Below are 23,288 nucleotides of genomic sequence, written 5' to 3'. Positions count from 1 at the left end.
GCTAACCACAAGTTTTGCCTCTTTTTCTGTGAGAGTTTTTTTTTTTTAATATTCCACGTATCAATGAGATCACACAGTATGTCTTTGTCTGACTTATTTCACTTAGCATAACGCCTTCAGTGTCCATTCATGTTGCTGCAAATGGTAGGGTTTCCTTGTTTTTTTAATGGCTGAATAATATTCCTCTGTGTGTGTGTGTGTGTGTGTGTGTGTGTGGTGTGTGTGTACCACAGCTTCTTTATCCATTCATCCATCCACTGATGCTCATCTTGTTTTCTTACCTTGACTATAATGTAAATGTAAAGCAGCAGTAAACAATGCTGCTACACACCTGAGGATGCAGATATCTTGAGTTAGTGTTTTCATTACCTTTGAATATATTCCCAGAAGTGGAATTGGTAGTTTTATTTTTAATTTTTTGAGGGTCTTCCATACTGTTTTCCACAGATAATCCGACCATCAGGGCACAGGGCCCCCTTTTCTCTCTCCATTCACACCAGCATTTGTTGTTTCTTTGTGATGACGGCCATTTTAACTGGCATGAGGTGATGTTTCATTGTAATTTCAACTCACATTTCTCTAATGACTAGTGATGTCGAGCATCTTTTCATGTACTTGTTGGTCTTTTTATATCTTCATTGGTGAAATGTCTATTCGAGTCTTTTGCCCATTTTTAATTGGGTTATCTATTGTTTTGGGTTGGAGTTTTTTGCTGTCGAGTTATACATGAGTTCTTTATGTTTTATATGTCAGATATTAGCCCCTTATCAGATACATGGTTTGCAAATATTTTTTCCCATTCCATACGTTGTCTTTTCATTTGTTAATGTTTTTTTCATGGTACAGAGTCTTTTTAGTTTGATGTAGTCTCACTTATTTATTTTTTATTTTGTTGCTTGTGCTTTGGTATCATATCCAAAAATACATTACCAAAACCCATGTCGAGGAGCTTTGTTCCTATATTTTCTTCTAGAAGTATCATGGTCTCTGGTCTTACATTTAAGTCTTTAATCTATTTTCAGTTAATTTCTTCCAGAATGGTGGGTCAGTTTCATTCTTTACATGTGAATATCCAATTATCCCAGCACCATTTATTGGAAAGACTGTCTTTTCTCCATTAAGTATTCTTTGCTCCCTTGTCAGATATTAGTTGACTGTATATGTTTGGGTTAATTTCTGGGCTCTCAGTTCTGTTCCATTGATCTATTTGTATGTTTTTATGTCAGAACCATACTATTTTGATGAATGTAATATTATAGTATAGCTTAAAATCAAGAAGTGTGATACCTCATGCTTTGTCCTTCTTCCTTGGGGTTTCTTTGGTTATTTGGGGTCTTTTGTTGTTCTATATAAAAAGAGTGTTTTTTCTACTTTTGTAAAAAATACCATTGGAAGCTTAGTAGGGATTGCACTGAATCTATAGATGGCTTTTGGTAGTATTGACATTTTAACAATATTAAATGTCTTCCAATCCATGAACATGGGATATTATTTTATTTATATATGTCTTCTTTGATTTCTTGCATTAATGTCTTATAATTTGCAGCATAGAGACCTTTTACTCCCTTAGTTAAATTTATTCCTAAGTATTTTATTGTTTTTGATGCTGTTGTAAATGTGACTGATTTTTTATTGCTTTTTTAGAAATTTGGTTATTAGTATTTTACTTCTTTCTTTTCAATTTTGATACTTTTTATTTCTTTTTCTTGCCTGATTGCTCTATCTAGGACTTCCAGTACTATGTTGAGTAGGAGTGATGAGAGTAGGCACCTTTGTCTTGCTCCTGGTATTAGAAAAAATGCTTTCATCCTTTCATCATATGTTGAGTATGATGTTAGCTGTGGGCTTGTCATATATGGCCTTTGTTATGTTCAGATTTGTTCCTTCTATGCCTAATTTGTTAAGAGTTTTATCATGGGGGCACCTGGGTGGCTCAATCGGTTAAGTGTCCGACTCTTGGTTTTGGCTCAGGTTGTGATCTTACAGTCATGAGATCAAGCCCTGCGTTGAGCCCCATGTTGAGCTCCACATCAAGCTCTGTGCTGAGTGTGGAGCCTGCTTAGGATTCTCTCTCACCCTCTGTCTCTGCCCCTACCCTGCTTGTGCTCTATCTCAAAATAAATAAACATCTAAAAAAAGAGTTTATCATGAATGAATGTTGGCTTTTGTCAAGCGATTTTTCTGCATCTATGAGATAGTCATATGATTCTTTTCTTTATTCTATTAATGTGATGTATTACTCTGATTGATTTGCATATGTTGAACCATCCTTGCATCCCAGGGATAAATCCCACTTGATCATGGTGAGTAATTCTTCTCATGTGCTGCTGAATTCAGTTTGCTTCTATCTTATTGAGAATTTTTATACCATATTCAAGATATTAGTCTACAGTCTTCTTTGCTAGTAGTGTGCTTTTTCTAGTTTTGGTATCAGGATAATACAGGCCTCATAAAATGAGTTTGGGAGGGTTCCCTCCTCTTTGATATGTTTGGAAGAATTTAAAAAGGATTGGTGTTAATTCTTCTCCAAATGTTTTGTAAAATTGATCAGTGAAACCATCTGTTCCAAGGTTTTTCTTTATTGGGAGATTTTTGATTACTGATTTAGTCTCCTTACTAGTAACTGATCTATTCAGATTTTCTATTTCTTCCTGATTCAGTCTTGGTAACTTGAATGTTTCTAAGAATTTTTCCATTTCTTCTATATGTCCGGTTTGTTGGCATATAGTTGTTTATAGTTGCAAATATTCTTTGTTATGTCAAGGAAGGTCTGTTTTATCTTTAGTTGTGAGGAGGCTTTTGTGTACTTATGTTTATTTTTCTACTGGTTTTAAAATTATGAACAGATTTGACTCTTAGGGAATTATGTGCATTTATTTTATTGAGATAATTGTACCTTTTCCTCCTTTTAGTCTGTTAATGTAGTGAACTTATATTAGATTTTCTTAAAAAAAATTTTTTAATGTTTATTCATTTTTGACAGAGAGAGAAAGACAGAGCATGAGCGGGGAAGGGGTAGAGAGAGGGAGACACAGAATCCGAAGCAGGCTCCAAGCTCTGAGCTGTCAGCACAGAGCCCAACGCAGGGCTCGAACTCACAGACTGCGAGATCATGACCTGAGCCAAAGTTGGACGCTCAACCGACTGAGCCACCCAGGCACCCCTATATTAGTAGATTTTCTACTGTTTAGCAAATCTTGAGTTTGGGGATATAAACACAGTCATGGGGTGTGTATGAGTGTGTGTGAGTGTACGTATGTGTGTGTGTGTGTGTGTGTGTGTGTGTGTAATACATTGTAGATTCTGTCTGCTAAGATTTATTGAGGATTTTTCCATCTTCAATAATAAGAGTATTATTCCTTTCTAGCACTGCCTTTGTCCAATTTGGATATCAAAGTTATACCATTTTCATTAAATGACTTGGGGAAGGAGTGTTTCTTTTTTTCTATTTGCTCAAAGAGTTTACATAAAATTAAATCATCTGCTCCTTGAATATTTGGTACAAATACCTGTAAAGCTGTATAGGGTTAATAGTTTATTTCTGGGAACATTTAAAGATGATTGATTCTCTTTCTTTAGTGGTATAGCTACTCAGGTTTTCTATTCCTCTTGAGTCTGTTTTCATCATTTATATCTTTCCAGTAATTTTTCCAATTATTCTTAGTTTTAAAATTTATTGGCATAAATTCATAATGTCCTTTTATCTTTTCAGTCCTCACTGTATCTATAGTTATGCTCCCTTTGCCATTCCTAATATTGTTTATTTTTCCCATCCCCTTATCTTGTGCTCTATTTTTGTATTTTTTTCAAACAATAAACTTTTGGTTCACTTGATCCTGTCCAGATTGTATCTGGTTTTTCTATTTAATTGGTTTTTATCTTTATTATTTATTTTCTCCTACTTTTCGTGTGTTTATTTTCCTGCTGTTATTCTAGTACCTTAGCTTGGATATTGCTCATTAATTTTTGTTGTTTCTCCTTTTCTATTATAAACATTTAAAGTTGTAACATTTCTTTTTAAATACTGCTTTGGCTGGATCAACCATAATTTGATAAATAAAAAGTTCTGTTTATCAATTCTAAGTAAATTTTAATTTCCATCGTGACTTATTTGACCCAGGAATGTTTTCAGATTTCCTAATATCTAATGTTTTTTTAAAAAAATAATAACTAACCTTTATATAATCCTCACAACAACCCCACAAAGTAGGACTCTTACAATCCCAGTGTTGCGTATGTGAAGAATGAGGCACTGAGAGTTTAAGCAATTTGCCCAGAATTACACAGCTCCTGAATTGGCAGATCTAAACCCATCCAGTTGGGCTATAGGGTACAACCACTGTGCAATACCGCCTTCTTTTTAGTAAATGTTCTCATTATCTTGTTGTTATAGTAATAATTATTATTATATTGATTTTTCCACTTAATTCCATTGTAGTCAGAGGAAATGGCCAATGAGATACAGATTTTTTTGAAATTTGTTATGGTCTACTTTGTGGCCTAGAAACATGGACAGTTTCCATGTGTGCTTCAAAAGAATGTGCATTCAGTAATTGGATGCAGAGTTTTAAATGTGACCAATAGATTAAGGTTATTAATGGCATTATTCAAATATTCCCTATTCTTACTGAGGTTTTGGTGTGTCTGACCTATCAAATACTGAGTGGGCTAAAATCTCCCACTTTCATGGTAGATTTGTCAGTGTCTCCTTAAAATTCTGCCAGTTTTGGTCTCATGAGTTTCAAGTTGTGTTATTTGATGTTTACAATTTTGGAATTGTTCTAGCTTCCGCCTGAATTGAATGTTTGGTCCTGCTGCAGTGACTCTCTTTAGCTCTAGCAAGGCCTTAAAATGTATTTTGCCCAATAGTAATACAAGGACAGAGCCTTCTATTTGGTTGGTGTTTATCTGTTATATCCTTTCACTTCAAACTTTTCTGTTATTGTGTTGTATTGTTTCTTATAAATAACATATATCTGGTTTTTAAATTTAATTTACTCTGACAACCTCATTTTTATCTTTTTAGTCTCAGTATTTATTGTCATCACTGATATATTTGAATTCATTTCTTCCATCTTACTCTTTGCTATTTTTGTGTCTTATCTCTGCTTGTTTGGACTTCTTACTTTCTTTCAGATTTATTATTTCTGCCCCTTTTCCACTCTTCCCTCGTCTGGTTTTCATTCTAATTATGTTCATTTTGTGGTCAACCTAGCAATCAAAAATTTTTTAATGTTTATTTCTTTATTTTGAGAGAGAGAGAGCAGGGGAGGTGCAGAGAGAGAGGGCGAGAGAGAATCCCAAGCAGGCTCCCTGCTGTCAGTGCAGTCTGACATGGGACTCGATCTCATGAACCGCGAGATCATGACATGAGTCAAAATCAAGAGTTTGACGTTCAACTGGCTGAGCCACCCAGATGCCCCCAATCTGGCAATTTTATTATGCACATTTAGCATGTGAAGTTGAAAGTTAATTATCATCTTTCTTCCAACAACACAGGGCTTAGATTGCTTTCCCTAAATACCAGTTCCCCACCTCTGTGCTATTGTGTCCATTACTTCAGCGCTATGTTTTTTAATTCCACCGACTAGCCTTTGTATTTATTATTCTATGGAACCACGGTTTCTTTAGAACTTTTGCCTTCTACCAGTGTCTTTGCTTACAATTCCTTCTGGCATCTCTTGAGCCATTGCCCTTACCCCTGCGTTCAGAATACCATTTAGTGTGGGTTTGGGGTAGTGAACTTCAGTTTTATTTGTCTGAATGTCTTCCTTTTATGCTCAACCTTAAAAGATTAAGTACTATTAAGTATAGATTTCACGGTTGGCAGCTATTTTCTCTCAGTATTTTCAAGTTTTTACAATCATTCTGGATTCCCTTGTCACTGAGGAATCAGATATCTGTCTAATTTTTCATGGCAAGCTATTGCGGGGGTTGGGGATCTCTGCTTCTTTCAAGATAGTTTATTTTTTGGTGATCTGTGATTTGACTTAATGTGCCTAAGTATTGTTTTTTTTTTTTTTCAATATATGAAATTTACTGTCAAATTGGTTTCCATACAACTATTTGGGGTTATTTGAGTTTGCTAAATATGTGGATTTGTGTCACTTGATCATTTTGGAAATTTTAGGTCATTGTTATCTCCGTGTTCTTGATTTTATCCACTTCTAGGTATATTAGGCTAATATCTATGTGTGCTACCTCTGCAGGTTTGATTCTGTTATGGTCTAGCTCTTCTGATTATTCTTTATTTCCCCTTGTGATTTGTGATTTTTTTTTAAATTGATCCTGTGATATTTGGAACTTCATCTGGATAGTTTTTTCAGGACAGTGAGGATCTATATTTACCTCTGCCAGCTGCCCGATGATCTCAACAACCCACTTTAAACTGGCTCCTTTGTTTGGGACTTTGAGGGGCCTCATAGGAAGTATGGATTCTGGCCACAGAGCCATGGTTGAAAACTCTAAGGAAAGATGTTTTCTGCACCTGCCCCCCTCCCCCCCGCCCCCCACAGCCAGAGCTAAGACTAGCCAAGTTCCTCATTATGTTCTTGGGTGAGGGGTGGTGTTTTCTTATTTCACCCACGGTAGGTGTTGTTTTCCAGGAGACTATGTATATGTAGGGGTCTTTACATAACCTCTTATCTGGCCTCAACACATGGTACCCTCTTGGAGTCCGTGGTCTCTCATTGTGTCCAGCCTGTGAAGGTTTCTCTTTATTAGCTTAACCATGCATTCAAAATGATTTTTTAAAAATATTTTATGAGTAGGGCACCTGGGTGGCTCAGTTGCGTGTCTGACTCCTGATTTTGGCTCAGGCCATGATCCCAGGGCCGTGGAATTGAGCCCTGTGCCAGGCTCTGATTTTGTGATTTCTACTGGAGAATTTAAAAAAAAAGAATATCTAGCCTGCCATATTGCCAGAGACAAATCTAACTTCCCCTCCTCCATGCTCCCTAAACAGTTTTAGTCCAGCTGCCATTGATTCCCCATGGCTTAGTCCAAAGGACACTTCTCGGTCCTCACCCGCCAAAGCATGCCTGTTCCTCCTGGACACATTCTCAGCCTTCAGGACACAGTACCCTTTGGCTTTCTTCTGGCTTCTTTGTCTTCTTAGTCTCCTCTGCCAGTGTTCTTCTGTGTGACCTCTGAATGTTGGCATTTTTCAGAATGTGAGCCTGAGTCCTCTCTTCTGTGTGTATTCACACATTCTGAGTGTATTCACACTCTTGATGAGCCCGTCTTCTCCTGAGGTCTTAAATACGACCTGTATGGTGAGGCCTTTCTAATTTACATCTCCATCCCAGACCCCTTTTCACATGTCCGGAGTCTCGTATCTGACTTTCATCGCTCACAGACTCTCATACCTCACACCGACGGACGTGAAAATTTGATCTTTCCCTCAAATATCCTTCTGCCCCAGGATTCTCCAACTCAGTAGACACCACACCATACACCTACTGTTCATGTGGCCCAGGCTTCCTTGTTCTCATGCCCACTCTCAATCCTCTCCGAGCCCTTCTCCCTCCACCTCCATGCCCCCATGTCTCCCATCCATGCCACCAACTAGCCCAACTTCTCTCTCTCTCTAGGCTGTGTTCACGCAGCAGCTAGAGCCAACTTGTAAAGTCACAAGTTATCTCACTCCAAAGCTCAAAATTATTTTATGGCTTAGCACCTACACTAACCTAAAATGAACTCCTGATGGCTCCCGAGTCACTTGACCCCTATCTACCTCTTCTACCTTAACTTTGGGCCACTCTCCCCCAACTGACCACCTCCAGCTCAGCCTTCTTCCTAGTCCCTGAACATTCTGTGCTTCTTCTTGGCCTCAGGGTGTTTGCACACGCTGTTCTTTCACCGGGAGCAAGCTTTCTCCATTCCTGGTGTGGCTGACTCCTCTTCTTTAAGTTTCCAAGTTAAACAAGCCCTCTGAAAATATTCTTCAACATCTATCTAGGTTAGAAGAGGTCTTTCTCGTTATTTTTTCCCTATGGAACCCAGATCTTCTCCTTTCTGGCACTTCCCAGAGATTGTTTAATTGCCTATTTTATTTGTCTACCTGACCAACACCTGTCTCTCTCCTGCAACACATGTCTGTGGTTGCAGTGGGTAGTATAGGGCCTGCGAAGTGAGACCCTCACTATACCTTTGGTGACAGGACCTATGAATGAACTCCCTCCTCTCCGTTTCCCCAGTTTATAAGCCCTGACACTGTAGGGTCATCTCAAAGCAAACAGGGCAGGGCGGGACAACTCGTCATCACCTCCATAGGAACATCCGTCATCTGCTGGGCGTTGAATTCTGGCTGTCAGAAGATCCCACTCAGACCACGGCTGTCACAGGAAAGGCTGTATTGAATCTCACACACATCGGCTGACCTTGCACACGGGCTCTGCCCCATTCAAGGTGTGGAGATACATAGGCATAAATTAACACAACTCTAAGAAACAGTCCATCCTGTATTTCCAATTGACCCTCCTCTTACAAATAAGATTGATTTCTGTCTGTTTCTTCTCCTTCAAATTAACAAGATTTACTCTCAATTTGTTTAAAAGGAAGGAAGAAAGCCTGTTTCTAATTTGTTCTTATCCATTTATTAAATATAATCATATAGTAAAAAAATTCAGAGATGTTAAAAACAGCAGGAAAATATTAAACTTGCAGTGTACAAAGCTTGAATCATAAAATATGTTTCATGGGGCTCTTACTGAAATGGGACACAACCTTAATGACATTCGCAATTACTTGCTAAGAGGCTCGATGTAACCCAGAAGGCAGAGATAGAGTAACACATCTACCCAGCGTGCTCTCTCTTCATGGAGACCAGATTCCGGGCTACATTGCCCCCTGAGGATTCTGTTGGCTTTGGGAGCGTGGAGTTTAGAGTTCCCTCTGTCTATTCTATATTTCTTTTTTTAATTAAGAGTGAAATAAGCTAATGGAAAATATTATTCACTTTTTTGGAGATGAAACCTGTTTCTTCCCCCACTTCCCTCCTTTCTCGCATCTGCCTCCCCCCACCAGAAATGTATAAGCAAAATGCCCCTACTTAGGAGTCCGGTGTGGAAAAAAAAGAAGATTCATGGGACTACCATTTCATTTCCCAACATGCTGTCGAGTACCTTGAGATGATGGCTTAGAGAAGGATTTCCTTGGACTCCCAAAGGATATGTTGACGTCGGAGAAGCAGTTCACATTGATTTCTTGCTCTGTGTGTGTGCACACGCCCCCTGCACTGCCTCAGTCTGCTTGGTCTGCCATGACCACGTATGTCAGACTGAATGCCTTAAAAAACAGAAATTTATTCTGGAGGCTGAAAGTCCAACACCAGGCTCTTTCTTGGCAGGGGTGGTTTCTTCTGAGGCTTCTCCCTGTGGTTTGTAGATGACATGTCTTCCATGGTCTTCCCTCTATGTGTCTCTGCCTCAGTGTCCTCTGCTTAGAAAGACACCTGGAGGGGCGCCTGGGTGGCTCAGCGGGTTAAGCATCCAACTTTGGCTCAGGTCATGATCATGCAGTTCATGGGGTCGAGCCCTACGTAGGGCTCTGTGCTGACAGCTCAGAGCCTGGGACCTGCTTCAGATTCTGTCTGTCTCTCTCTCTCTCTCTGCCCCTCCCCTGCTTATGCTCTCTCTCTCTCTCTCTCTCTCTCTCTCTCTGTCTCTCAAAAATAAATAGACATAAAAAAAATCCTGATGAAGGTACAAAGTGCCGGGTTATGACCCAGCATGGAAAGTATCTTAGGCTGCAGAGCCCAGGACTGCCCTTCAGCTTGCCACCGATGGGTGCTATATAGGTGACTATGAGGTTAACATATTTCCTCCTTCCCCAAATCCAGCACTCTTACTTTCCTGTCTTGCTCACCGGGTTCTGGCTTTCCTCACACCCAACTCACTCCTCAGCCTTCTCTAACTGTAACATGCTCAGTCACATTCCCCCTCCCTCCAAAACACTCCATGGCTCCCTTTGCCCAGATCTGATCTGCTGGTTTCCCAGTCCCGCCCCACTTTCCTCCTCCTAACACTTGTCTCTGCCCTCGCAATCTCAGCTCCTATTCCAAGCCTTTTTCTTGGGGGCTTTCTTTCCCAGACACCCTTTTATCTCCACATCCTGAGATTACAGATGACTTTATCTTTTTTTCTGTTGGGTTTTCCTGTGTTCTGGTTTTTTAAAATAATGCTTATGTATTGCTTTTAGTCATTTATTAAAAACCTCAAGTTCATTTTTAATTAGAAAATCACACACACACACACACACACACACACACACGCACACACAGTGGTTATAATCATTTGTCTCCAAAGAATTTAGGGTCCCAAGTTTAGAATTTAGTCCCTCCAGAAGACAGCTGCAAGTCTGCATTGAGTAACTTCTCTGCATTGCGTGTCTCTCCTTAAACTTGAGAGCGTGTTCACACGGAACGCAGCTGCCTAGAATGTGTTGAACCTTGTTAGTTTCTCAACGGGTCACCTCGGATACTTCAAAGATTTAGATTTTTATGAGGGTAGGTCTCTCTGGCCTAGTCTAAGGAAATTCGATCAGAACTATGCCCTTGGTAGTTTCAGGACATTGGAAGCGATGTGCTGGCCACAACCGTGTCTTGCACGCAGTTGGCTTTGGGTTTTCTCCGTGCTGTTTCTCCTTCAGCTGCCTGCAAGCTCTGTGAGGGCTGTGAGCCTTGTACCTCAGCTCTGTCCAGGCCTTGGAGAGTCTGGAATCATTGAGAAGCAGTGACGCGGTTTTACTCGGGTTTCAAACATGCGGAGGATTTCAATGTTGAGTTTCGCCATCCGGAAGAGAAATAAATGATACTGCGTTGGAAGAACTAATATATAAGATAGAGCATCTTCATGTTCTCAGGACTCTATTGCCCCTTCTCTGAGAGGCTGTCAGTATTCATTTGCTGATTCTGCTGCGTCTTGAGTAGATTATCTCTCAGGTCATTTTACAGCCTTGTGGCCTGGCTTCCTGGAGCGGAGTGTGAACAGATTCAGAAGTGTCAGAGAACGGCAAAGAATTTGACACTCGCACCCCTACTGGGATAGACCGGAGCACAATCCTCAAAGAAAAAGTATGTTGTTTCTTCAGAATCATTCTTTTGAGCACTTAGCAGCTAAGCTTCTTAAGTACAAAGGCTTCTTCCTAATACTGAGGTGATATATGTAGTGTTCATCTTTTCTACACCAGAACTTAGGAGATTATTCAAGAACATTCCAACATGGCTCTCAAGCTTCACTTTCTTCGCCTGTGAGATGGGGTGATGTCTCACGTGGCTGTTGTGAGAAAAAAAAGAGGATTATGTGAAACAGCCAGTGAAATTCGGGTAGAGCACCCAGTCCAGAACCTAGTTGTAGCGGGCACTCGACGAATGGCGGTGTCACAATGATGAACGTTGAGTCAGCTGTGGCCTTGTGGCAGGGAAACATTCTGGAGCCTGGTCACATTCAGTGGGCACCTAAGTTTACGTGGTCTGCCTGTGGGGCGGGTTTATCCCTATGGTTATGGGGCAGGGGCTGGGGAGGTTCGCAATGTTATTGATTTATTTCTCCGTAAATACAGCCTGTTTACGTTTATGTAACTGTTAAGGAGCCCTGCAGATGCTTACACTGTGCACTTCGGCCTGCGTAGACCGCTGTGATGCTGGCCTGGGTGGGGGTCTGGGAAAGTAGGGGCATCCGAAGACGGCTGCCGGGTCAGGAAGCACTGACTGATGCTCCAGACTTCTGCAGGCAGCAACCCCCCGGAAGTGCTGGCTTCTGTGACTCAAGTGGCCATTTTCAGAAAGAAAGCAAGGTACCCTGAGATGGGAGCGTATGGCTGCCCACGGGAGCGCCCTTCTGCGCTGCTCGGTGCGGCTTGCAAATTTCAGCAGAGGCTGAATCTTGTCATTCCCTCTCCAGAGCTGAAGTGCTAAATGCAAATAGTCCTGGGAGAAGTAGCCTGGCAGTCACCTCTGATATAACTTACTCAGGCAGGATTGATTTGTGGAAGCCGATTTCGAGAGTGGGAAAGATTCTAGAGATTTAATGGGGAGAGCAAGGAACTGGAAGAAATACCGTGCAGGGGCCTTCAGAAGGGGAAGGGCCCGAGGCCAAACACAGGCAAACTTTGCTGCTCTATGTTTTGCCTGGGGCCGATCGACTTTCTCCTGAGCAGCTGCTTCTCCCAGTTTGTGTGCAGAACTACTGTCAACACTTTGAAAATGAGCAGCAGGCTACTGCCATTTAAATAAGGATTTCAGGAAATAAAAAAAGAAAAAACACTAGCTGGAAACTGGGGTGTGAATTTATGACTCAGAGTAGTTAATGATATTAACACGCAGAGTGGCAATTTAGGATTTTTGTGTGGTGTCCTGAGAATCAGGTACATTTGCTAATTTCGAAAAGGTTGGGGTGGAGGAGGCATCATTCTCCTGCATATATTTAGGGCACAATCACTAATTTCTTGACATTTATTAGAATTCATAAGATTTGGAAGAGAGGTAGAAAAAAATCAGCACAATTTGTTGAAATATTTTGGGGGAAAAATGTGACATGACTATGTCCAAATGTTTTTACTAATAATGAAGGCAAATCTGAAATAATATTTATAGATCAAAAGCAAGTGTGATGGCTTAAAACTCTTAGAATGGTTACTCTGGGCAGGAGAACTATAGTTACTGTATTCTTTTCCATTTTCTGTATTTTTGTATAATTTCAAAGAAAAGGTTAGTCTTTTATGATGATGGGATTGCACATTTAAAATATATTTCTTTTCTTTTTTCTGCAATAGGGTTACATGATGGAAAACCAAATCTCAGGCCTAAAATGTGACACGGATGTGTTTGTAACTTTTGAAGGCGACAATGTTGTTATGCTGCAGGTAAGATTCAGGAAATGTTTATTCTTCTTTTTATTTATTTTTTTTAATTTTTTTTTAACGTTTATTTATTTTTGAGACAGAGAGAGACAGAGCATGAACGGGGGAGGGTCACAGAGAGAGGGAGACACAGAATCTGAAACAGGCTCCAGGCTCTGAGCTGTCAGCACAGAGCCCGACGCGGGGCTCGAACCCACGGACCGTGAGATCATGACCTGAGACGAAGTCGGACGCTTAACCGACCGAGCCACCCAGGCGCCCCTATTCTTTTTTTTTTTAAAAAAGTTTATTTATTTACTTTGAGAGAGAGAGTGAGCATGCATGAGTGTGTTAGTGCTAGTAGGGGAGGGGCAGATTTGGAGGGAGAGAGAGAATCCCAAGCAGGCTCTGCACTGTCAGGACAGAGCCCGACATGGGGCTTGATCTCATGAACCTTGAGATCATAACCTGTGCTAAAATCAAGAGTCAGTGCTCCTCCCAGCAGGTGCCCTCCTCAATGCCCATCACCCACTTACCCGTCCCTCCAACCCCCATCAACCCTCAGTTTATTCTCAGTTTTTAAGAGTTTCTTATGGTTTGCTTCCCTCCTTCTCTTTGTTTTTTCCTCTTCCCCTCCCCTATGGTCTTCTGTTAAGTTTCTCAGGATCCACATAAGAGTGAAAACATATGGTATCTGTCTTTCTCTGTATGACTTATTGCATTGGGTGTTGTATGGAAACCAATTTGACAATAAATTTCATATTAAAAAATAATAATAAAATAAAAAATAAAAACAAAATAAGCAAATAGACATACAAGAAAGGACTTGTTGGCTGGAAGACTCCTCTGATTATTACTCAAAATGCTAATAAAGTCCCTGTGCACAAACAGCTAAAAAAAAAAAAAAAAGAAAAGAAAAAGAGTCGGATGCTTAACTGACTGAGCCACCTAGGTGCCTCTTGGAAATGTTTATTCTTCTTAAACAGTGTAACTTTCAAGATTAAGAGTTACCCAGAAATCTAAAGTGTTTCGTACGTTTTATTTTCATCTGATGTCTTCATTTAATTGGTAGGTGTTTTCCTGTTAAGCGCTTGATCTTTGCAGTAGTTGAACACGGGATGAAATTATTTCTCTCCTAGCTGATCGTTGACATTGAACTATATCTTTTTTGCTTTAAGAAAACAGCTTCTTAGACACAATTAGTCAGTTCTTGTACTGGGAAGGCTATTCCAAAAGAGTATATGAAGACCCAGAAGATGAACAGGCACAAAGACATGAAAAGGCAATTTACAAAAGGAGGGCAATTGATCAACCTCACTGGCGATCAGAGAAATGCACATTAGGGCATACTATAATACTGTTTTCTCTATCAGACTGATTCATGTTTAAGAGTATATTGAAGTCCCAGTGTTGTTGAGAACAAAAGAGGCACTCTTCCATGTTCCTATTAGGCTGTGTGTGATTCTACTTCTGGGACTATCTAAGGTAATAATCCTAAAATACAGAAAAACGTTAAGGCACAAACGTTTTCATTAGTACATTATTTATTACAGCAATAATGTTGGAATCTAAATTTTCAACAATAGGAAAATGATTATGTAAATCATCTTCTGGCCACTCAGTTGGGAATTATATAGCTTTTAAAATTGTACTTACAAAGAGTTTATTACAGAAATTAAAAACTTATGATATGGTAAGTAAAAATGATATAAAATTATATATACAATGTGATCGTAATTTGGTGTTTTTAAAAAAGAAAAATAGGGACTTCTGGTTCTGCTAAGATGGAATGGCCCTATTCCTCCCAGGTTCTCCCTCTTAATAATTAATACATAATTATACATATTACATGATATACATATACATATACACACGTACATATACATAATACAAATTTAATACATAAATACATAATTAATACATAATACAGCAAACAAATGTAAGAAAATTCTGAAAGGGAGAAGGAAGAAAGCAGGCTGCCTAGAGATCTTGGAGCTGGGGGAAGGCAACGGCTATAAGTTTTCTGGGTTTCGTTATTGTCTCCCCTAAATCCTGGATAGGGCATATATGTATGCCCTGAATCTCTAATAGGCACAAACTCCAGGAAGAGCCTGTTCTCCCCAGCCAAAGGATAGGGAAGATGGTGGCCTAACAGTCATAATAATCAAACAAACCAAAACCAAAACCAAAACCAAAACCGAAACAAACAAACAAACAAACAAAAAACCCCAACCCCCTCCAAAAAAACAAAAACACCTTTCTAGAAATACCCTCCCTACATCAGTCAAACAAAAGAGAAAAACTGAACACACACACACACACACGCACACACACGCACACACACGCACACACACACACACACACACACACACACACACACACACACACCTATTTCAGCAGGGCCTGGCAGGAACTGACCTTTTACCTGACCTCTGATCCAAGGAAGTAGGCAGAAGCAGGTAGCAGGTAGCACTGCCATTACCCAACCTGGTGCTATTGGTGGGGCTGGGCAGAGATCTAATATTCTATCCCCTGCCTAGTGGAAGCAATTGGAAGTCAGATTTTTACATCAGGGTAATGTCAGCAGGGCCCATTGGTGAGCTAAGCCTCCACCTCTACTCAGCAGCAGCAAGACCCTTTGAGGTGATGTAAAATGAAGCAAATCACCAGTATGATTTAACCCTGTACCCCAGTGTTAGCAGGATCCAGTGGAGAGTTGAGCCCCTCCTTCCATAACTAGAATGGAGGTCATCAACTAGACTAACCCAGGAGGTGTGATAAAAAAAAAAAAAAACCCAAGAAGATTCAAATAACCAATATTAGGAATGAACATGGATATGTCACTAGGTATCTTGCAGGAATTAAAAGAATAATGAAGGAATACTAGAAAACAACTTTACATTAATACATTTGATGACTTAGTCAAATTGACCAATTCCTCAAAAACCACAAACACCAACTTGAAATGGACAACCTGAATAGTCCTATAATCTCACAAATTGAATTTTTATTAATAATAAAATACTTCCTCAAAAAGTCTCCAGGCTTAGGTTTCATTGAAGAATTCTGTCAAACATTTGAAGAAGAATTTTGCACAATCTCTTCCAGAAAATAGGAAAGAAGGGAACACTTCCCAACTCATTTTATATAGCTTGTATTACTCTGGAACCAAAAGCAGACATTACGAAAAAGGGAAAAATACACATCAATAAGTCTCGTAAATTTAGATATAAGAATCTTCAACAAAATATTAACAGATTGAATCTAACAGTGTATAAAATGAATTATACACCATTACGAAATGGAATTTATTCTTTATATGCAAGACTGCTTTAGCATTCAAAAATCAATTGTTGTAGTCCATCGTATCATTAGACTATAAGAGAAAAAAATCACATGGACATATTGGTTTCCACAGTTAAAGTTTTTGACGAAATCACAGTGTAAAATCTTATCAAACCAGGATTAGGAAGGAACTTCTTTCGCTTGATAAGAAGTGTATACAAAAAATATAAGCAACATCATGCTTACTGGTGAATCACTGTATGCTTTTCCCCTAAGGTCAGGAACAAGTCAAGGATGTCCACTGACACCACTGTTATTCAACATAGGGCTGGAAGTTATACCAGCGCAATAAGGCAAGAAAAAGAAATAAAAGACCTAGATATTATAAAGGAAGAAATAAAAACTGTCCCTGTTTCCACATTATATGATTATCTACATAGGAAATTCAGAGAAGCTATCCCCAAACTCCTATAACTGAGTTCAGCAAGACTGCAACATATAAGATCAATACACAAAAATCAATTTCATTTCTATATACTAATAACAAGCATGAAAACTGAAATTAATCACACAATATTATTTACAATTATCCCAAAGAAAATGAAATACTTAGGTTTAAATTCAATTGACATGCATAGGATCTATATGCTGAAAATTACAAAATGCTTGAAAGAAATCAAAGAAATCCTAAATAAATGGAGAGATATACTATATTCATCAGTTGGAGGACTCTGTGTAGGAAGATGTCAGTTCTGCCCAAATTGATCTATAGGTTTAGTGAAATCCCCATCAAAATCACAACAAAGGATTTTTGTAGACATAGACAAGTTTATTGACGACATCAAAACAGTGGAATAGGAGTTTTCTGCCATCTTACCCCCAGAGAACACCAATTTTGATAATCATCCAAGGGTAACAGTGCCTTTGTATAAGTCCATGAGTCCACCAAGTTCCAGCACATTGTTGGAGCAAAAAATAATCTGAGATTGGATGCATTGAAGAGAGTAAGAGGAACAGTTTCACTTTAGCCATGTTACCTCTCCCTTGAGGCAACACAGCTCAGTGACAAAAGAGATCTTTCGGCCTGTGATTTTCCTCACAGGGGAAAGTGAGAGTGTGTAAGTGAACACCCAGCTTCCCCAGATGTGTGGGACATTGCCCAAGAGACCCATTTCTTTCTCCTCTTACCCAGATTTCTGAGGTGTGTTGCATGACATGGACTGCAAGGAGTAGCTGGGAGAATAGCAGCCAGGGCTGACATCAGTCGGATATGGATCCTACTAACTGCTTTGCAGACTCCTTCAGGAAACCCACTTATGAACCACTGGGGACCCTTCACTTACAGATCTTCCAGCTTGGTCCACGGACACCCACAACACTCTACATGCCGAGTCACACTCATTGCTACTCCATGGCCAGTTATCAGTGTACATTCCCAAGGGCAGCAAGAGCCAGCCTCTGCAGACAGCTAGTGAGCACCTGAAGAAAGCCAGCCTGACCCTGTGGGGTTAGAAGAAAGCATACAAACTTGAGCCCTCAGTACCACCCAAGGGGGGAGCAAACGAGAAACTATAAGCACGAATCCTGGTTTTGCAGGATCAAAAAAAGTAATACAGTCTTAAGAACTATTCCCTAAGAGGGAATAAGAGGTGTGGAACATGTGTATCTATAGAAGGTCTGAGAAAGCTTCAATTCATAAGAGGACCGGTGGAAGGTATTTCTCTCCCAAAGCCAGTCAGTAAAGACTAGAGGAGGTGATAACTTCTTCAAATGTGAAGACAGCAGTGGAAGACTTCAAGGAACACGAGAAATGAAGGAAACATGACACCACCAAAGGGACATATGGATTTTCTAGTGACTGACCCCAAAGAAATGGAGATCTGCAATTTTCCTGATAAGCAATGCAAAATAGCTGTTTTAAGGAAGTTCAATGAGCTACAAGAACACAGAAAGATAATTCAATGAAATAAGTAAAGCAATACATGAAAAAAATTAGAAATTTAACAAAAATATATGAATCATTAAAAAGAACCAAATAGGAATTACAAAGTTGGGAAATACAATGAATAAAGTGAAAGATGCAGTAGAGAACATCAGCAGCAGACCTGATTGAGCAGAAAAAGATTTTGTGAAGGGGGCTACAGATCATTTGAAATTATCCAGTCAGAGGAGAACAAAGGAAAAAAGAAGGAAAAAAAGTGAAGAAAGCCTACATGAACTATGGGCCACCATCAAGAGGAACAGTCTATGCATATTGGAATCGCAAAAGGAGAAGAGAGGGAGATAAGGGTAGAAAGTTTATTAAAGAAATGATGGCTGAGAATGTCCCAAATCTGGGGAGAGATTTGGATATCCAAGTTCAAGAAGCTCATAAGCCCTCCAAGACGTTCAACTCAAAGAGATCTTCTTCAATGTATATTATAATCAAATGGTCTAAATTAAAAGACAAATAATTTTAAAAGCAACAAGAGAAAAAAAATCCTCAAATACAAGGGGACCCCCATAAGGCTGTCAGTGGATTTCTCAGCAGAAACTTTGCAGGCCAGGAGAGAGTGAGATGATATATTGAAATGCTGAAAGAAAAAAACCCTGCTAAACAGAAATATTTAACCTAGCAAAGTTGTCCTTCAAAAATGAAGGAGAACTATAGACTTTCTCAAGCAACCAAAGCCGAGAGAGTTCTTCACCACTAGGCCTGCCTTAAAAGAGATGATGAAAGGAATTCTTTGAGCTGAAATGAAAGGACATGATTAGTAAGAAAACATAAAACATAAAAATAGTAAAAGTAAGCGTATAGCCAGATTCAGAATATTCTGATACTGTAATATGGTGGCATGTTAATCATTCAACCCTAGTATAAAGATTAAAGGACAAAGTATTAAAAACTAGTATAACTACAATAATTTGTTAAGAGATACACAATATAAAAAGATGTAGAGGCATCTGGGTGGTTCAGTCAGATGAGCGTCTAACTCTTGATATAGGCTCAGGTCATGATCTCGCGGTTGTGGGATCAAGCCCTTTGTTAGGCTCAGCGCTGAGTGTGGAGCCTGGTTGGGATCCTCTCTCTCTCTCTCTCTCTCTCTCTCTCTAAAAAAATGTAAAGCAAAAAGGTAGAATTTTTGTGTGTGATTGAAGTTGCTATTAGCTCAAAATATTTTACGTAGGTCTCATGGTAATTACAAAGCAAAAACCTACAGTAGACACGAAAGGTAAGAAGAAGAGAAGCAAAGTGATTTTCTGTATGGAAAATCATCAAATCACAAAGGAAGATGGCAAGAAGAAAAAAGGAGCAAGGAGACTACAAAACATCCAGAAAACAATAAGATGGTGTAAGTCCTTACATATAAATAATTATTTAAATGTAAACAGATTACATTCTCTAGTCAAAAGGCATAAAATGGCTGAATGGATTAAAATAAATCCCACAAGACCCAAGTACATGCTGCATATAAGAGACTTACTTCAACTTTAAGGACATATAAAGGCTCAAAATGAAAGGATGGAAAAGATATTCCATGCAGATAGAAACCAAAAGGGAGCAGGGGTAGCTACGCTTATATCAGACAAAATAGAATTTAAGTCAAAATCTAATGGGTGGCAAGAAGGTCATTATGTAATGATAAGTGGGTCAAGTCATTAAGAGGTTATCACAATTGTAAATATAATGGACCCAACATTGGAGTACCTAAGCATATTAAGCAAATGCTAGTAGATCTGAAGGGAGAAATAGTGCAGTAATTGTAGGGGACTTCAACATCTCACTTTTAATAATGCATAGGTCATTCAGATAGAAAAGCAATAGGGAAACTTTAGACCTGAAGTATACTTTAGATCAAATGGATATAACAGATATATACAGAACATTCCAGCCAACAACAGCAGAATGCACATTTTTTTGTTCAAATGCACGTGAAACATTCTCCAGGATAGATCATGTTAGGTCACAAACAAATCTTAGCAAATTTCAGAAAATTGAGATCCTACCATGTATCTTTTCCAACCACAATTGTATGAAACTAAAAATCAATAACATACTCAACAGTGCAATGTTGAGAGCTTTTCCTCTAATGTCAGGAACAAGACGGTGCAAACTGTCACTACTCCTACTGTACATAGTGCTGGAAGTCCTTGCCAGAGAAATTAGGCAAGAAAAAGAAAGGGCATCTAAATTGGAAAGGAAGAATTACCGTTGTTCTGTTTGCAGATGACATGATCTTGTATATAGAAATCCTAAAGAATCCACCAAAAATTTCTAGAACCAATAAATGAATTTAGTAAAGTTACAGAATGCAAAATCAACATACAAAATTCAGTTGCATTTCTGTACATTAACAACAAAATATCTGAAAAAGAAATAAAGAAAAGCGATCCCATTTATAACAGCATCAAAGACAATAAAATAGTTAGAACTAAATATAACCAAGGAGGTGAAAGATCTGAACACTGAAAACTATAAGGCTTTGAAGAAAGAAATTTAAGAAGGCACAATAGATAGAAAAATATTCCATTTCGTGGATTGGAAGAATTAATATTATTAAAATGTTCATACTACCCAAAGCCACCCATACATTCTACATAATTCCTATCAAAATTCCAATGTTATTTTTCACAGATAGAAAAAACAATCCTAAGATTTGTAGGGAACCACAAAGGACCCCGAATAGGCAAAGCAATCCTGAGAAAGAACAAAGCTGGAGGCCTCATACTTCCTGATTTCCAACTCTATTACAAATATAGTCAAACGGTGGTGGTACTGGCATAAAGAAGGGCATGTGGACCAATGGAACAGAATCAAGAGCCCAGAAGTAAATCCATGCATGTGCAGTCAACTAGTATCTGACAAGGGAGCTAAGAACACACAGTGGAGAAAGGAAAATCACTTCAATACCTGGTGCTGGGAAAACTGGATATTGACATACAAAAGAATGAAATTGGACCCCTGTCTTACACCACTCACAAAAATTAGCTTGAAATGGATTAGATACTTAAGCATAAGACCCGAAACTGTAAAACTGCCAGAAGAAAACCGATGTCTCCTAGACATTGGTCTTGGCAACAATTTTTGGGGTATGATACCCAAAACACAACAAAAGTGAAAGTAAACAAATGGAACTACATCATTCTAAAAAGCTTGTGCTCAGAAAGAAACAATCAACAAAATGAAAAGGCAACCTATAGAATGGGAGGGAATATTTGCAAACCATATATTGGATAAGGGGTTAATATACAAAATACACAAGGAAACTGTACAACTCAATGGCAAAAAAAAAAAATAACCCAATTTAAAAATGGACAAAATACTGAATAGATATTTTTCTAAAGAAGACCTAAAAGTGGCCAGGAGATATATAAAAAGGTGCTTAACATCACTAATCACCAGGGAAATGCAAATCAAAACCACAATGAGATAACAGGTTACACATGTTAGGATGACTTTTATTTAAAAAAAAAAAAAGATAAAAAATATTGGCAAGAATGCAAAAAAAAGAGAACCCTTGTACACTTGTGCACTGTTGGTAGGAATGTAAGTTGGTACAGCCAATATAGAAAATAGTATGGAGGATCTTCAAAATATTAAAAATAGAACCACTCTATGATCCAGCAATCCCACTCGTGTGTATATGTCCAAAGGAATTGAAACCAGTATCTCGAAGGGATCATCTGCACACCCATGTTCATTGTAGCATCATTCATAATAGCTAAGTTATGGAAACTAAGTGCCCATCAATGGATCAATCCATGCAAATATGCCCTACTGATTTTTAACAAAGTTGCAAAAACAGATCAATGCATGAATGATAGCCTTCTCAAAAACTAGTGCTAGAGAAATAGAGCATACATAGGCAGTAAGATGAACCTCAGCCTAAGTTTCCTACCTTATAAAAGTTTTGACTCAAAATAAACTACTTAAATATAGAACATAAAATTATAAAAACTTCTCCAAAAAAACGTGAGAGAAAATCTTTGAGAGCTCAGACCAGAAAAAATTCTTAGATTTGACATCAAAAGCACAATTCATAAATGGAAGAAAAAAAAACCCCTAGACTTTATCAAACTTAAAACCTTTTTCTTTGTGAAAGACTAGGAATAGGGATGAAAAGACAAGCTAAAGACTAGGAGAAAATATTTGCAAGCCATATATCTGACAAAGGACTTGGGTCCGGAATATAGAAAGAGCCCTCAAAACTCAACAACAAAAACCAATCCAATTATGAAATAGACAAAAGACATGAACAGACATTTCACTGAAGAGGAATGCCAATGACAGATGGGACCATGAAAAGATAGGTAACATCCTTAGCCATCAGGGAATTGCACATTTAAACCACCATGAGATACCACGGTAAACCTATCAAAATGCTAATATCTTAAAAATATTAATATTTTTATAATGCCAAAAGAAGCAGAGAAACTGGATCACTCATATATACCCATTTACTAGTGGGTACATGAAATGTTACAGCCACTTTAGAAAAGTATGCAGTTTCTTAAGAAACTAAACATGTACTTACCATAAAACCCAGCAGTGATACTCTTGGGCAGTTACTCTCAGAGAAGTGAAAACTTCTGTTTACACAAAAACCTGCATTGCACACGAGTGCTCATAGACAGTGTATTCGTAGTGATGCCAAACTGGAAACAACCTAAATGTCCTTCACTGGGTGACCAGTCAGACTGACAGTGGTATGTTCATGGAGTACTACTCAGCAAGAAAAAAACAAAGAATTGTAATACTCTCAACAACTTGGATGCTGAGTGAGAGAAACCAATCCAAAAAGGTCCCATACTGTATAATCCCATTTCTTAACATTTCTTTTTTTTAAATTTTTAACATTTATTTATTTGGTGGGGAGGGGGGGTGCTGAGACAGAGGGAGAGAGAGAATCCTAAGCAGGTTCCAGGCTCCAAGCTATCAGCATAGAGCCTGATGCAGGGCTTGAACACACAAGCCATGAGATCATGACCTGAACCGAAGTCATATGCTCAACCGACCTAGCCACCCAGGCACCCGGATCCCATTTCTAGAACATTCTTGGAATGACAAAGTTACAGTGATGGAGATCAGGTCAGTGTTGCCAGGGGTGAGGGAGGGAAAAGACAGGGAAGTGGCTGTAATTATAAAAAGGTAGCATGAGGGATCTTTGGGATGGAAATTTTCT

General features: G+C 38.9%; 1 protein-coding gene across 1 annotated transcript in view; it reads left to right on the top strand.

The window, feature by feature from the left end:
• LOC122237115 (acyl-coenzyme A oxidase-like protein) overlaps positions 1-23,288 on the top strand; it is an 89,682-nt gene that overhangs the window by 33,460 nt on the left and 32,934 nt on the right. Inside the window, exon 6 of the mRNA XM_042979845.1 lies at positions 12,775-12,864. Coding sequence (XP_042835779.1) covers positions 12,775-12,864 — 90 coding nt within the window. The remainder of the gene's footprint in view (positions 1-12,774; positions 12,865-23,288) is intronic.

This window comes from Panthera tigris, chromosome A3, assembly GCF_018350195.1.
Source record: "Panthera tigris isolate Pti1 chromosome A3, P.tigris_Pti1_mat1.1, whole genome shotgun sequence".
In the NCBI taxonomy this organism is placed as follows: domain Eukaryota; kingdom Metazoa; phylum Chordata; class Mammalia; order Carnivora; family Felidae; genus Panthera; species Panthera tigris.
The sequence above is the reverse complement of the archived record's forward strand: the minus strand, read 5'-3'. Positions and strand labels throughout refer to the sequence as shown.